The sequence below is a fragment of the Suricata suricatta genome, chromosome 9 (genome assembly GCF_006229205.1).
Source record: "Suricata suricatta isolate VVHF042 chromosome 9, meerkat_22Aug2017_6uvM2_HiC, whole genome shotgun sequence".
NCBI classification, from domain to species: Eukaryota; Metazoa; Chordata; class Mammalia; order Carnivora; family Herpestidae; genus Suricata; species Suricata suricatta.
The window spans coordinates 10,085,991-10,098,480 of record NC_043708.1 but is presented as its reverse complement, the minus strand read 5'-3'; the positions used below and the strand labels follow the sequence as shown (position 1 = coordinate 10,098,480).

Here is a 12,490-nt window from a genome sequence, read left to right as displayed (position 1 = left end):
TAACTTGCTCAAGGTCACACTGAGGCAGAGCTGGAAGGATAGCCTCAGGCTATCTAACTCCTGGGTCTGTTCCCCTTAACAATGTTATACCCTCTGTGGGGTGGTAGGAGACTTAATTTATGACAAACTGCAAGATTAGTTCCAAGGGGGCCATGAGAGAGTAGTTTTCACACACCGTTGCTTTGTTTCTGGGTTATCAGAACCATTAAATTTTTTTCCAGTTGTTTTCTTTATCAAAGCCTCAAGCCTTCCAGAAATTTCTGAATAACTCACTGAGCCTTCTTTTAATCACACAAAATGCTTGAAATCTTCAAAGATTTATATTATATTCATATTTTCTTTTAGAATGGTTCCAACTTATTTTTACCCCTAATTAATTCTTCAGCATTACTCTTTACATCATCATTTATCTCTGACTGAAAAATGGAACTTCTCTTTGGAATATATTTTTGGGAATGAACAATAGTGTAGGATGATCAGCTTAGTCTGACCAACCTGTCAATCAGTGAGGTAAAAATGTAGTCTTAGATGTGTAACATACACCCCAAAGAGCTAAGTTGCTACTATTTTTGCCAATATTATGAAGCTTGGCCACTGTGTGTGTCGTAATGGGCAAATTCCTTGCTGTCAGAAGACTTTTTTAGGCTATTCAGAAACATCATGTGGCACCTACGTGGCTCAGTCAGTGAAGAGTCCAACTTCAGCTCAGGTCATGATCTCATGGTTGGTGGGTTCGAGCCCCGTGTCGGGCTGGTGCTGACAGCTAGCTCAGAGCCTGGAGCCTGTCTCCCTCTCTCTCTGACCCTAGCCTGTTCATTCTGTCTCTCTCTCAAAAATAAATAAAACATAAAAAAAAAAGAGAAACATCTTTTCTTGATATGTAGTTACATATTTTTTCTTTGTTTAAAAATTTTTCTTGTTTTTAATTTATTTTTGAGAGACAGAGAGAGACAGTGCGAACAGGGGAGGGTCAGAGAGAGAGGGACATGCAGAATCCGAAGGAGGCTCCAGGCTCTGAGCTAGTAGTCAGCACAGAGCCTGACGCGGGGCTGGAACCCATGGACCGTGAGATCGTGACCTGAGCCGAAGCCGGATGCTTAACCGACTGAGCCCCCCGGGCGCCCCACGTATTTTTTCCTAATTGTCAAAGATTTATTTTGAGTATGTTGTACATATCATATTTAATTTAACTTCCTTTTCCCTATAATAAGGATTATTCTTTTTACGTTTTTTTATTTTTTAATTGTTAAATTATTTTTATTTTATTTAAAAATTTTATTTATTTAAGAAATCTCTATACCCAACCTGGGGCTTGAACTCACAGCTCAGAGATGGGGAGTCACATGCTCTTCCGACTGACTCTGCCAGGCACCCCAAGAATTATGCTCTTTTGGTTTAGTTAACAGTTATTAGCATTAAGAATAATTGGCCAACTCTTACAGTATTGTTGCCATAGCGTTTGCTAAACCAACGTGCTTTGATCATTGCTCTTTAGCTTTCACAAACTATTTAGGTTATTTGAATTAAGAGTGGTCACAGTGGTTGGCAAATGTACAGTACTTTAATTTTAAAAAGATTTTTAATTAAAAGGATTTCAATTTAAAAGGACTTTCACATCCATGACCATTTGATCTGCCCAATATGTCTTTAAGCGACCAAGCAGGGTTTATTCTCATTTTACAGATGCAGAACCTGAATGTCAGGGAGATTAAAAGACTGGTCCTAAAATGAGTAAGTCTTGAATCCGGTTCTTCCTGACTCTAAGTGCAGGCTCAGAACGCCCCTCCACACTCCTTAGTTGATTTAAGTATCTTCCTGTTAATATGCATGTAGTAATATCCATTGGCTTCATTTGTTTTTTCAGCAGAGGGGTTTCCTCACATGCCAATTTCCATCCTGGGTGGTTGCAAGGGAACACACCTGGGTTCCTTCCGTCTCTAATCTTTCATTTTTCTTTTCTGTGGCCCTCCAGCTTCATCATCCGTGGAATTCTCCTCCTTCCGTAGCCCCAACTTTTTAAGTCGTCTCCCAGCCCCCAGGCAGTGGGACCTCCCGTACTAATCATCAGCAGGAGAGCCCATCAGAGAGGGGAGGCAGAGGGCACGGACCGCAGCGCGCCGGGAAGCCATGCTGAGGGTTACTTGTGCATTTCCTTCCTCGCGGTCCTCAGAGCGTCCTCGCCGCCCTCCGGCCCCGGCTGTCTCCAGCCCGCCCCGGATCCGCCTCCCGCTCCTTCCTCCGGGAGGTTGAGACCAAGCGTGGGACGCACCTGTGTCCCTCACCGGTCACCCCTCTGAGGCACCGGGGGCTGCTCCCGGAGCAGGATTTACAGGCCCCGGAGAACACCAATGGGAGATCCAAATGGTCGGGGACTCCGGCACTTTAAGAGGCTTTTCTCTGGGAAACACCCGTCCCCTCCGAGCGCCTTATGAATGGAAATACTCCTCCCCCGGTCGAGCCCATTTTCCCATTTCACCAGGAGCCGCAGCTTGCTTTCTCCTTTCGGTCTCCCCGCCCACATCAACGCGGGCAGCTCCAGGAGGGGACGGACAGGAAGCCTTTGGCCGCCTATTAAATCCCACCCATTTCTCCGGGGGCGATTTCCTAACCTTCCGGGACCGAATTCTGCAATTTGATGTGCGTTTTGTCCGAATGGTAGCGACACGGGCCTAAGGGAGGGGGAAAGCGAGGGGGTGGGGGGTGGGGGGTATGCGCTCTTTTCCTCGCAACATCGCTGGCGGAGCGAGGGAGCTCACACGACACAGATTTTGGGGCAAAGCCTTTCCATCTGGACAGCACCATGTCCACCAAAGCGGAGCAGTGTAAGTAGCAGCCGGCCCGGCGTTCCGGCCCGGCCTCCGGCTGGGAGCTATTGCAGTTGCGGCGTTTGCGGCTGCCGGGAGACCTTGGCATCGTGCTGGTGCGGGGGTGGGGGCTGAGGTTGGGGCGGGTGGGGGGTGGGGGGCGGAAGAGAAAGTGGGGGAGGGTGGACGTGGATGGCAACGCGGCGCTGTCCCCGGTGCTGAAAAATAATGCGGTCTTCTCGGGCTTGTGGGGTTTCGCAAGACGGAAAGACTCTGCGAAATGAAATTAAAATGGGGTCATTCTCGGGAAAAAGAGGCCTCATATCTCTCAGATAAACATTTCAGTGTCTCTTGTTGGAGTGGGGGAAGGGGGGCAGTGGCAAATCAGGGGCGGGGAACTGTCAGTGCAACCAAAGCCTGCCTGGCCTTCTGAGCATGCCCAGTTTTAGGTGCTGGAGCCATAGGGGAGTTTGAGTCTGCAGTTTCCACTTCGGGTTGGAGAGGCTAGAAAGGAGAGAAGGGGAAGGGAGCCGAGAGTCAGGCAGAATTCTGGACCAGTGTGAGGAAAATCAACTCCGGAATACCTATACTAATGCAAAAACTAACCCCAACCGTAGGTTAAAGCAAGAGTTGGTGCTTTGTATGAAGGTGAAAGGGGCTCTGGGAAAATGATCTAATTATTTTTCCAAAGAGGTTTCCTTTATAGGGCAGCTCACACAACCTGCAACAAATAGCAAGAGAATTTTAGTTGTCCCAGTAATGACTGACTGTGTATTTGGTTGGAAACAACCTGCTAACTCCTTGTGGACAGAGGAAGTTTCTAATATGCTGCCTATAGCCTCTCTTAATGCAGTGTGCATTTGTAGGCCGGGTGTGTACTTCTTAGGTTGATTAATGTGAAATCTTTTTCTGAGTGCACTTGAGGGATTCAGGAACTTAAAGTTATGTTTGTAAATAAAAGATGTCTTTTATTAAGCAATGAGTTTGAATTTTTAACAAATATGCCAGAACTGGCTCATCTAATTGACTCTTGTTTCTTTCAAAGAAGTACACAGTTAATGTTGATAATGCTTTCCTGTCACTACTTAAAAGTCATTAGAATTCTTCTTTGGAATGGCTATTAAAGCCATTTTGTGAGACACCCAAAACAGTAGTATCATTATTGTTGGGCAGTATGTTGTATGTGATATGCATATGCAGTGTGCCGCTTATTCACCAGATAGATGAAATTAACTGAAGGCTCATAGAATTCCCAGATTGATGGTTCATTAGAGATTGTCTATGCCCACCTGCCATCCAGGGCCTGTATCTCTTAACAGTGTTATTTTTGGAATCTGGAACACCTGAGTTTGAATCCTATTCTGTCATTTACTGTTTGACCTTGGGCAAGATAATTGATGTCTCTAAACTTTATTTCCTCATCTGTAAACTTGGGGTAATAAAGCTGATGGGGTTGTTGTGATTATAAATGAGGAAGTACACATGGCAGATTGAGTAGTGACCCCAGCACATAGAAGAGCTGAATATATGAGAGCTATTTCCCTCTTAGTAGTTCATCTCTTCTAGTTAGAAAGTTCTTTTGTGAAATTTTTTTGGCCTATTTTCAAAAGTTAAATCTAAACCTCAAAGATAAATTTTGCTTCTACAGAGGCTTTTAAAGAAATTGAATGCATTGTTTTGAGTAATGGTAACATAGTTGAAATCAGTGTGAACTTCCCATTTGAGGATATCAGACCCTTGAAGGTTTTTGTTAAAACTGGCTTTGTTAAAAAAAAAAACCACCACCTGCCATTTGATTTTATAATTATGTATTACGTAACTTCAGGTTGAAACCAGTGAGTATTACTGTCTTCTTTCTGTGTTTTCTTCTCCTTGTTATATTTGAGATGCACTGGATGCATTGTCTTGTCTCTTTGCTGGGCAGTTATTGCCAGGATGAATAAAATCCTCCAGTGGATTTGGTTGTGTAGTGAAGGTAGTTGTGTAGGTAAGAAGCTATTTTAGAAGTATTTGTAAAACGGATTTTTTTCCTCCAAAGATGATGGAAAGGACATCATATTTGAAGCTAGAACATGTGGATCTGAGTTTTGCATGCCCTTCTGATGAACTGTGAGACACTGGGCAATTAACTTAATACTTCAGTGCCTCAGAGTTTCCATCTGTGAAGTAAGGAATAAGAGTAGCAGCTGTCTTTGTCCTAAGTGCTCTGGAAGACAAAGAAGGTGAATGGGAGTAGGCTGTGAAGAGGATAAGAATGCTTTAGGTGTTTTTAGGTATCTTTATTTATAGTGAAGGGAAGTTAAAAATTTCTTTATTTTTCCTGTCTTACATGCACTAACATGAATGGATAGTCACTCGAGTGCACATTGTATACCTGAAAATAGAGCAAACACATGAAAAGCTGCATGGTTGATGTTTATGAAGGGTGAATACTTTTTCATAAAGAGCAGTTGCAGATTTGTGGTATTTTATCCTTGGACTTGGTAGGAATATGGCTAGGAAGAAGGAGAAAGATAGGAAGGCTATGAGATTTTTCTCTCTTGTACTGGCTGTGAAGACCACCAGCACAGGAGAGAACGAGAGGGTTATTCATCCTCTGCATTCAGGAGTATGCACGGTACCACTTGCCTAAGGACCAAGGGGAAGAATGAGGTTTAATATAATGTCACAATATCATTTCTATTTCTCTTCTTCCTGAGGCATCTTGATGTAGGTAGAGGTTTCACTGGTGCAGGAAGTGGACATAGTTTGGTTGAACCAGCAAAAGGAAGCACTTGCATTTCAACCCAAACAGATTACGTGATTTACCTTTGAAAAGTGTTACAGATAGGTGAAAAATTGTTTTATTTTTATGTAGTGATATTTTCTTGTGTGAAATAAGAAATAATGATGAAAGAGAGGCTAGTTTTAGCTAGAATATAGTTTGGAGCTGTCTTTATACATTCACTCCGTTTCCTGTGATATGTGCAGAACATCATAACACAAGGTGAAAGCTTCCTAGCCATTTCTTAAGGTGACTGCACAGAGCTAAAACTTTTTTCCTCCAAATACTTCTTTTTCTTACATTTACTGTAGTGAAAATGTTTTTGTAGTTGATACAAAATCTGAAATGATAAAAATAAGAATTTATCATTCTTTTATTTGGGGTTCTAAGGAATCCACCTCCTTTCCCTTTGTCTTCTAAGAGTTAAAATGGAATAATCTGGAGCACTTTGGGTGTGCTCTTTCAAAAGAAGCTTCTTTCAAAAACAGCAGAAGTTAAGAATTGGGGTTCTAGAATCAGACTGTTGCCTAAGTATAAATTCTGGCTCTGTTTCTTGCAATCTCTGTGACCTTGATCAAGTTCACCTCTCTAAGCCTCGACTGCATTATCTATAAAATGGGGATAGTTGTAGTTGTTGTGAACATTAAAATGAGGTGATCCATGAAAAAGTGCTTAACACAGAATCCTGGCACATAATGAGGGGTAATAAATGTTAACTATTATTATTATCATCATTATCAAGTATAAAATCTTATGGTTGCTGCTAAAATGAGGATAGTGATAAATTTGGATCTACACCTCGCCCTCCCAGGGTGTAGCAGAAAAAAAAAGTAACCATGACATTATGTAAATGGGACATGGTCTATTAGACTATTTCTTTTCTCCTTTCCTTGTCTCTGGGTCTCTTCTACAGCAATCATCCTAACCCATTTTAGGTGGGAGGGGGGATCTCTGCATGGCAGTTCCTTTGCTTGGTGTGGTATATCCAGTAATTCACTGGCTAATCACTTAAACAGAGAATTTCTGAAGCATGAAGTCCCTATCCCTCACCTTTTGTATTATAATGACAGTAGTATATGTAGTAGCTGATAAACACAAATCACTTATATAAATATCCATCAAAATGTTTGTCGGTTTTGGAAATTAGCCTGCTGAGTATAAGTTCAAAAAAGCTAATTATAGAAATGTAAATCTATGCCATTTTTAATGTACTCATCCTACTCAACATCTTAAAACATTTTTTTGAATGTTTAGTTTTGAGAAAGAGAGAGAGAGCATGAGATGGGGAAGGGCAGAGAGATATTGGAACAGAGGATCCAAAGTGGGCTATGTGCTGACAGCAGAGAGCCTGACGTGGGGCTTGAACCCGTGAACTGCAAGATCATGACCTGAGCCAAAGCTTTACACTCAACTGAGGCACCCAGGCACCCCAAAAAGTCTTTTTGATCATATGAAAAATACTTTTAAAAGTAGAGATAATTAGCACTATGATTTGAAGTTGAACTTAGCCCTGTCTCATGCATCTTTAAGGGTCATATTTAGAGAAATTGATAGGTAAAAATTTTGGTAGATTATATTCCTACATATAGACTATTATTATACTACTAATATTATAATAGAAAAACAACCTCTTTGAATAGCACTGCAACTTGTAGTCATTTAGAAATCTTGGCACAGGGGCGCCTGGGTGGCTCAGTTGGTTAAGCGTCCGGCTTCTGCTCAGGTCATGATCTCACGGTTCGTGGGTTTGAGCCCCATGTCAGGCTCTGTGCTGACAGTGCAGAGCCTGGAGCCTGCTTCAGATTCTGTATCTCCCTCTTTCTCTGACCCTCCCTGGCTCGCACTATCTCTCTCTGTTTCTCAAAAATAAATAAAAAACATAAAAAAATAAAGAAATCTTGGTAAACATCGCTAACCTCTTGTAAAGAAAACTAGTTTTATTCACATAGGCCAAAATTGGAATATGGTTATTAGCCATATTTGTGGTAGCAAAAAGAGCATATGGTTTTTAGCTCTTACATGGCTTCTCTGCGTCACTTGACAGTAGTTGCCACACTACATTTGAACTCTCCTTTTCTTCTTTCTTTTCTGGCTGTTTCTACTCCAGATTATTTCCATAGGGCTACGTTCTTCTCCCTATCTTTTATGAACAGCATTTTGTCATTAGGGTCCCCCCTCCTTTTTTAAATTGCACACATTTTTAATTTCATTCATTTTCATGGTATCAATGATCAACTCTCTGTGGATGGCACCCAAAAACAATTTTAGAGTCTAAACATGCCTCTTAAACAGAAGCTTCTATCCGTATCCAGGAATCCTGTAGGCATCTCACACCCAAACTCTGTCTCCTGCCCCACACTTGTTCTTCTTTATGTATTACTCATTTTAATGATCAGTACCACCATCTACCCAAGTGAAAAAAATGGGGAGTCTTCTTAAACTACTCCTACTCTCTGTTATTACATAGATTCAACAAATCACCAACCTCTGTTGATTCTAGCCCATGCAACTAAATTGCTGCCCAACTCTTTGATCTAGTTATGCTGGATTTTTTTTCCCCAGTTCTTCCAATATACTGTGTTCTTTTGGCCTGAAATGCTTTCTTTTTCTCCATGCCCTCTTCTTTGCCTTTCTTTTGTCCAATATTTAGCTTGGAAGCCCTGCCTGATTGCCAGTCTTTCCTTGTACACCCCTGTCATGTACTCACATTGTAGGGAATAACTTGTTTTCTTGTTAGGTGACCTCATCTACTTTATGTATAGACTGTATTATGTTCATTTCTGTGTCTCCAGTGTGCAAACACCATTGTGTAGAGCACACTGTATGCACAAAAGCTGTTTCTTCAAAGTAAAAATGATTGAGAGTTAATTAAATGTCTTTTATAAAGAAGGATTACATAATCCAATTTTTGGACACATTAATTTGAAGATTTTACATTTTTGTTAATGTGAAGTTCTGGATTCAATACAACATGAATATACACTGTATAGAATGCATACTTTTCAATTGGATTTGCAAGTAAATAAAAATATACTTTAAAAGTATATAAAACATATTTGCTAAATCAAGTTTTATAGTATTTAAAAACAAGTTACACTTTTTCTGAATGTTAATTGTATTTTTGTTTCTTTCTCATTAGCTAAGGTTTTGTTACTATATTCAGCATAATAATTATGACTCCTAATTGGTAGACAATTTCAGTACACGGCCAACTGTTTTTCTTATGATTAAGTGACAATACATTTGAAGTCAGGGACTCTTTATGCTGTAATTTGATGTGAATCCTTTGATAATACATCTGTTCAAATTTTATGTATTGATTACTCAACCAATAAGTAGGCTTTCCATTGGGATTTTTGGTTTTTAGTATTGTTGTGTTGTAAACTCACATTTATTGCTTATATTCTCAAAAGACAGGAGTAGCTATTTATAGATGGGCACATATATTGGGCTAGAACTGAAATGTTATTGCATCAAGTACAGTAAGTGAAATGTATTTTTATCAATAAGCGTGCTTTCTGTAGTGTGGAAAGCTCAACCATCTTATTTAGAATTTTTAGCTTTTTTTCAATTCATATGTTAGATTTTTGTCTTGTTTTTCTCTCCTTTTGTGGTACCAAGCAATCCATGTTTTATCAACTTGTCCATTCACTTATTCAGCAAATTGTTATTGGGTGTTTACAAAGTGTCAGACTGTGTTCTAGGCTCTAGAGGAGCTTACCGTTGAGTAGTCAGGGGCATCCCACTTTCCTGAGGTGTATATATTCTATTACCAGCTTTCCTTTGATATGCTGTCTAGATCCCTGAAAATAATAGGAAATTGAAGTGAACTTGTCATGACTTATTCATAGAGAGACAGGGCTTACTCCTTGTGACCCTTATTGCTTTGTTGTTGTTGTTCTTACTGGAGGCTAAAATTTTTGTAGAGAATCTTGTTAGAATCCCCTGCCCCCACTCAACATTGCTCTTATTTCCCAGACTTTTCTGGTTATTCTTTTTCAGTCTTCCAAATTAACTTTATAATAAAGTTATATATCTCCTGAAAAAAGCCTGATGCCATTTTTATGAGTATCACATTAAAATTAGAAAATAGAAGATAACTTATTTAGAGAGAACTAATACCTTTAGGATTTTGAAACTTATTTTTTAAAATATTTATTTATTTTGAGAGAGAGAGAGCGAGCGCATGTGTGTGAGAAGAGAAGGGACCGAGAGAGGAGAGAGAGAATCCCAAGCAGGCTCTGTGCTGTCAGTGCAGAGCCCAATATGGGTCTTGAACTCACCAAGCATGAGATCATGATCTGAGCTGAAATCAAGAGTCAGATGCTTAAACAACTGAGCCACCCAGGTGCCCCAGGATACTGAATCTTATTATCTGACAATATGGTATGTCCTTCCATTTGTTCAAGTCTTTTCATTCCTTATTAGGGGTGCTTTGGAATTTTTTGTTAAGATTATGTTTAGTACTTCCTCCTTTTTTCTATCATAATTGGGGTCTATCTTCCATGTTTTAATTTTTTTACAGGAAGGCTAGAGATCTTTGTATGCAAATCTTATAATATTACTTTACTAAATTATTTTTTTGTGTAATGGTTTACCATTTATTTTTTTGGGTTTTCAATCCAAATTCTTTTCTGTCCAATTCTTATATCTTGAATTGCTTTCTCTTTTCTAATTGCATTGGTGAATATCTCCAATACAATGTTAAATATGGCATAGAGAGTGGGTATTCTTGCCTTGTTTTTAATTTTTGTAAGAAAGCCTCTAGTATTTCTCTATTAAGTAAGCTATTATTTGGGGATGAGATAATTTACTAAGGAAGTGTATATCAGTTTCTATGTTATTGAACTTTTTACAAAAACATGACTGGTGTTGAATTTTCTATATCTATGGAAGCCATATGACCTCTTTTAACTTTATGAATATGCTGGATTGGATTTTGTTGTATTTTATTTAATAATTTTTACATTGACATTCATGAGTTAGATTGTCCACAGGCTTAAAAAAATTATTTATAGGGGCATCTGGGCCGCTCAGTCAGTTAAGCACTTAACTTTTGATTTTGACTCAGGTCATGATCTCACCAACTGTGAGATCGAGCTCCTCATTGGGTTGTGTGCTGACAGTGTGGAACCTGCTTGGGATTCTCTCTCCCTCTCTCTCTGCCGCTACCCTGTCTGTGTGCTCTCTCTGTCTTTCAAAATAAATAAATTTAAACTTAAAAAAAATTTGTGTATTCATTCGTTCGTTCATTCATTCATTCATTCATTCATTCATTCACTGATTTTTGTGGGGATGGAGGTTGGGGGCAGTTCTAGTCAGGGTCTGAGAACAGTGTATTCACTATGGAAAATGAGTTTGGAAGTTTTACTTCTTTTTATGCTCTGGAATGATTAAAGTGACATTGAGGTTATCTGATCTTTAAGTTTGTTAGCGTTCCCCTGTGCAACCATCTGGCTTGGTGCTCTTTTGTAGTGGAACTCTTTAACTTCTTTCTTTATATCCTCTATGACCCTTGTTTGTTTAAAATTTCTGTTTCCACTGGGGTCTATTTTGGCAAGTTTTATTTCTCTAAAACATTATTCATTTCATCGAAGTTTTCAAATTTGTATAGAATTCTGTGAAAGAGTCTTTTAGAACTTTTCTAAAAATATTCTTTAACTCCCTTGATATTTCCAATGTTGTGCTTTTAATGCTATATATTTATTTTTGTTTTCTCTTAACTGCCCCCCCCACCTCCTTTTTTCTTGAGTGAATTAGTGGTTTGTCCATTGTTAATTTCTTTTCTTAGGAACTAGTTTTTGGATTTATGTATTGATCCTACTATTATTTTGGTTTCTAAATTAATTTCTGCCATTTATTATTTATTCTCCTTTTTCTTGATTTCTTTCTTTGATTATTTTGGTGTTCCCTAGAAAGCGTTTGAGTTGGGTGCCAATTTGTTTATTTTGATATTTTCGATATACGCATTTCATGCAATATATTTTCTTTGATCGTTCCTTTTGTTGTAGCTTACAGATTCTGATAATGTCAGGATTTTATTATTACTTTCAAGAAATTCTACAGTTTAATTTTGTATTTTGCCTTTGATCCAAGAGTTACTTAAAAGTGGAAGGATATTTTAGTTTTTTAATTTTATTAATTGATTTCTATTTTTATTGCATTATAATCTGGGGATGATATTTGCATTATTTCTATTCTTTGGACCATATTGAGGTTTTCTGTGTAGCCTAAGATTTAGGCAGCTTTGTGAGTATTCTATGTGTACTTGAAAAGAAGTTGTAATCTCTATTTCCTGGGATTCAGAGTTTGATTTCGATCTGTAAGATCTACTTTACTTATGTTGTTTAGGTCTTCTGTACCTTTATTAATTTTTCATCTGCTTGATCTTGGATTGTGAAAGGTATGTTAGAGTCTATTATTAATGTGTTTTTTTGTCTATTATTAATGTGTTTTGTCTCCTTGCCTCTCTTGTCGGTTGCTGCTTAATGAAGGCTATTGCTGTGTTATTGGATGCATGAATATTAATAATTATAATATCTTCATTGTGAATTGTAGACTTAAACATTAGAAAGTGGTCTTCTTTCTATATTTTAATGCTTTTGGTATATGTGCTGCCGAAGCGAGCACTATTTTAATGCTTTTGGGTTTCAATTCTGCCCTGTCAGATATCAAGATTATGAACCCTATATTTTTTATTTGTGTTTGTCTGATATATCTTTCTCCATCCTTTTATTTTTAACTCTTTTGAATCTCTTTGTTTTAGGTGTGTCTCTTGTATTTTGCATAGTGTTGGATTTTGCTTTATTAGCTAATCTGAAAATCCTTTTCTTTCAATAGGTGAGTTAAGCCCATTTACATCTATTGATATTATTAATATGTTTGGCCTCAGTTCTATCATATTGTTTTATTTTTATGTCTT

The 12,490-nt window shown here is 38.6% G+C and overlaps 1 protein-coding gene across 1 annotated transcript in view; it reads left to right on the top strand.

The window, feature by feature from the left end:
* The first annotated feature begins 2,725 nt into the window (after window positions 1-2,725).
* Window positions 2,726-12,490, top strand: part of UNC79 (unc-79 homolog, NALCN channel complex subunit) — a 258,645-nt gene continuing 248,880 nt past the window's right edge. Inside the window, exon 1 of the mRNA XM_029952060.1 lies at window positions 2,726-2,822. Within this exon, the coding sequence (XP_029807920.1) occupies window positions 2,801-2,822 (22 nt within the window). The 5' untranslated portion in view covers window positions 2,726-2,800. The remainder of the gene's footprint in view (window positions 2,823-12,490) is intronic.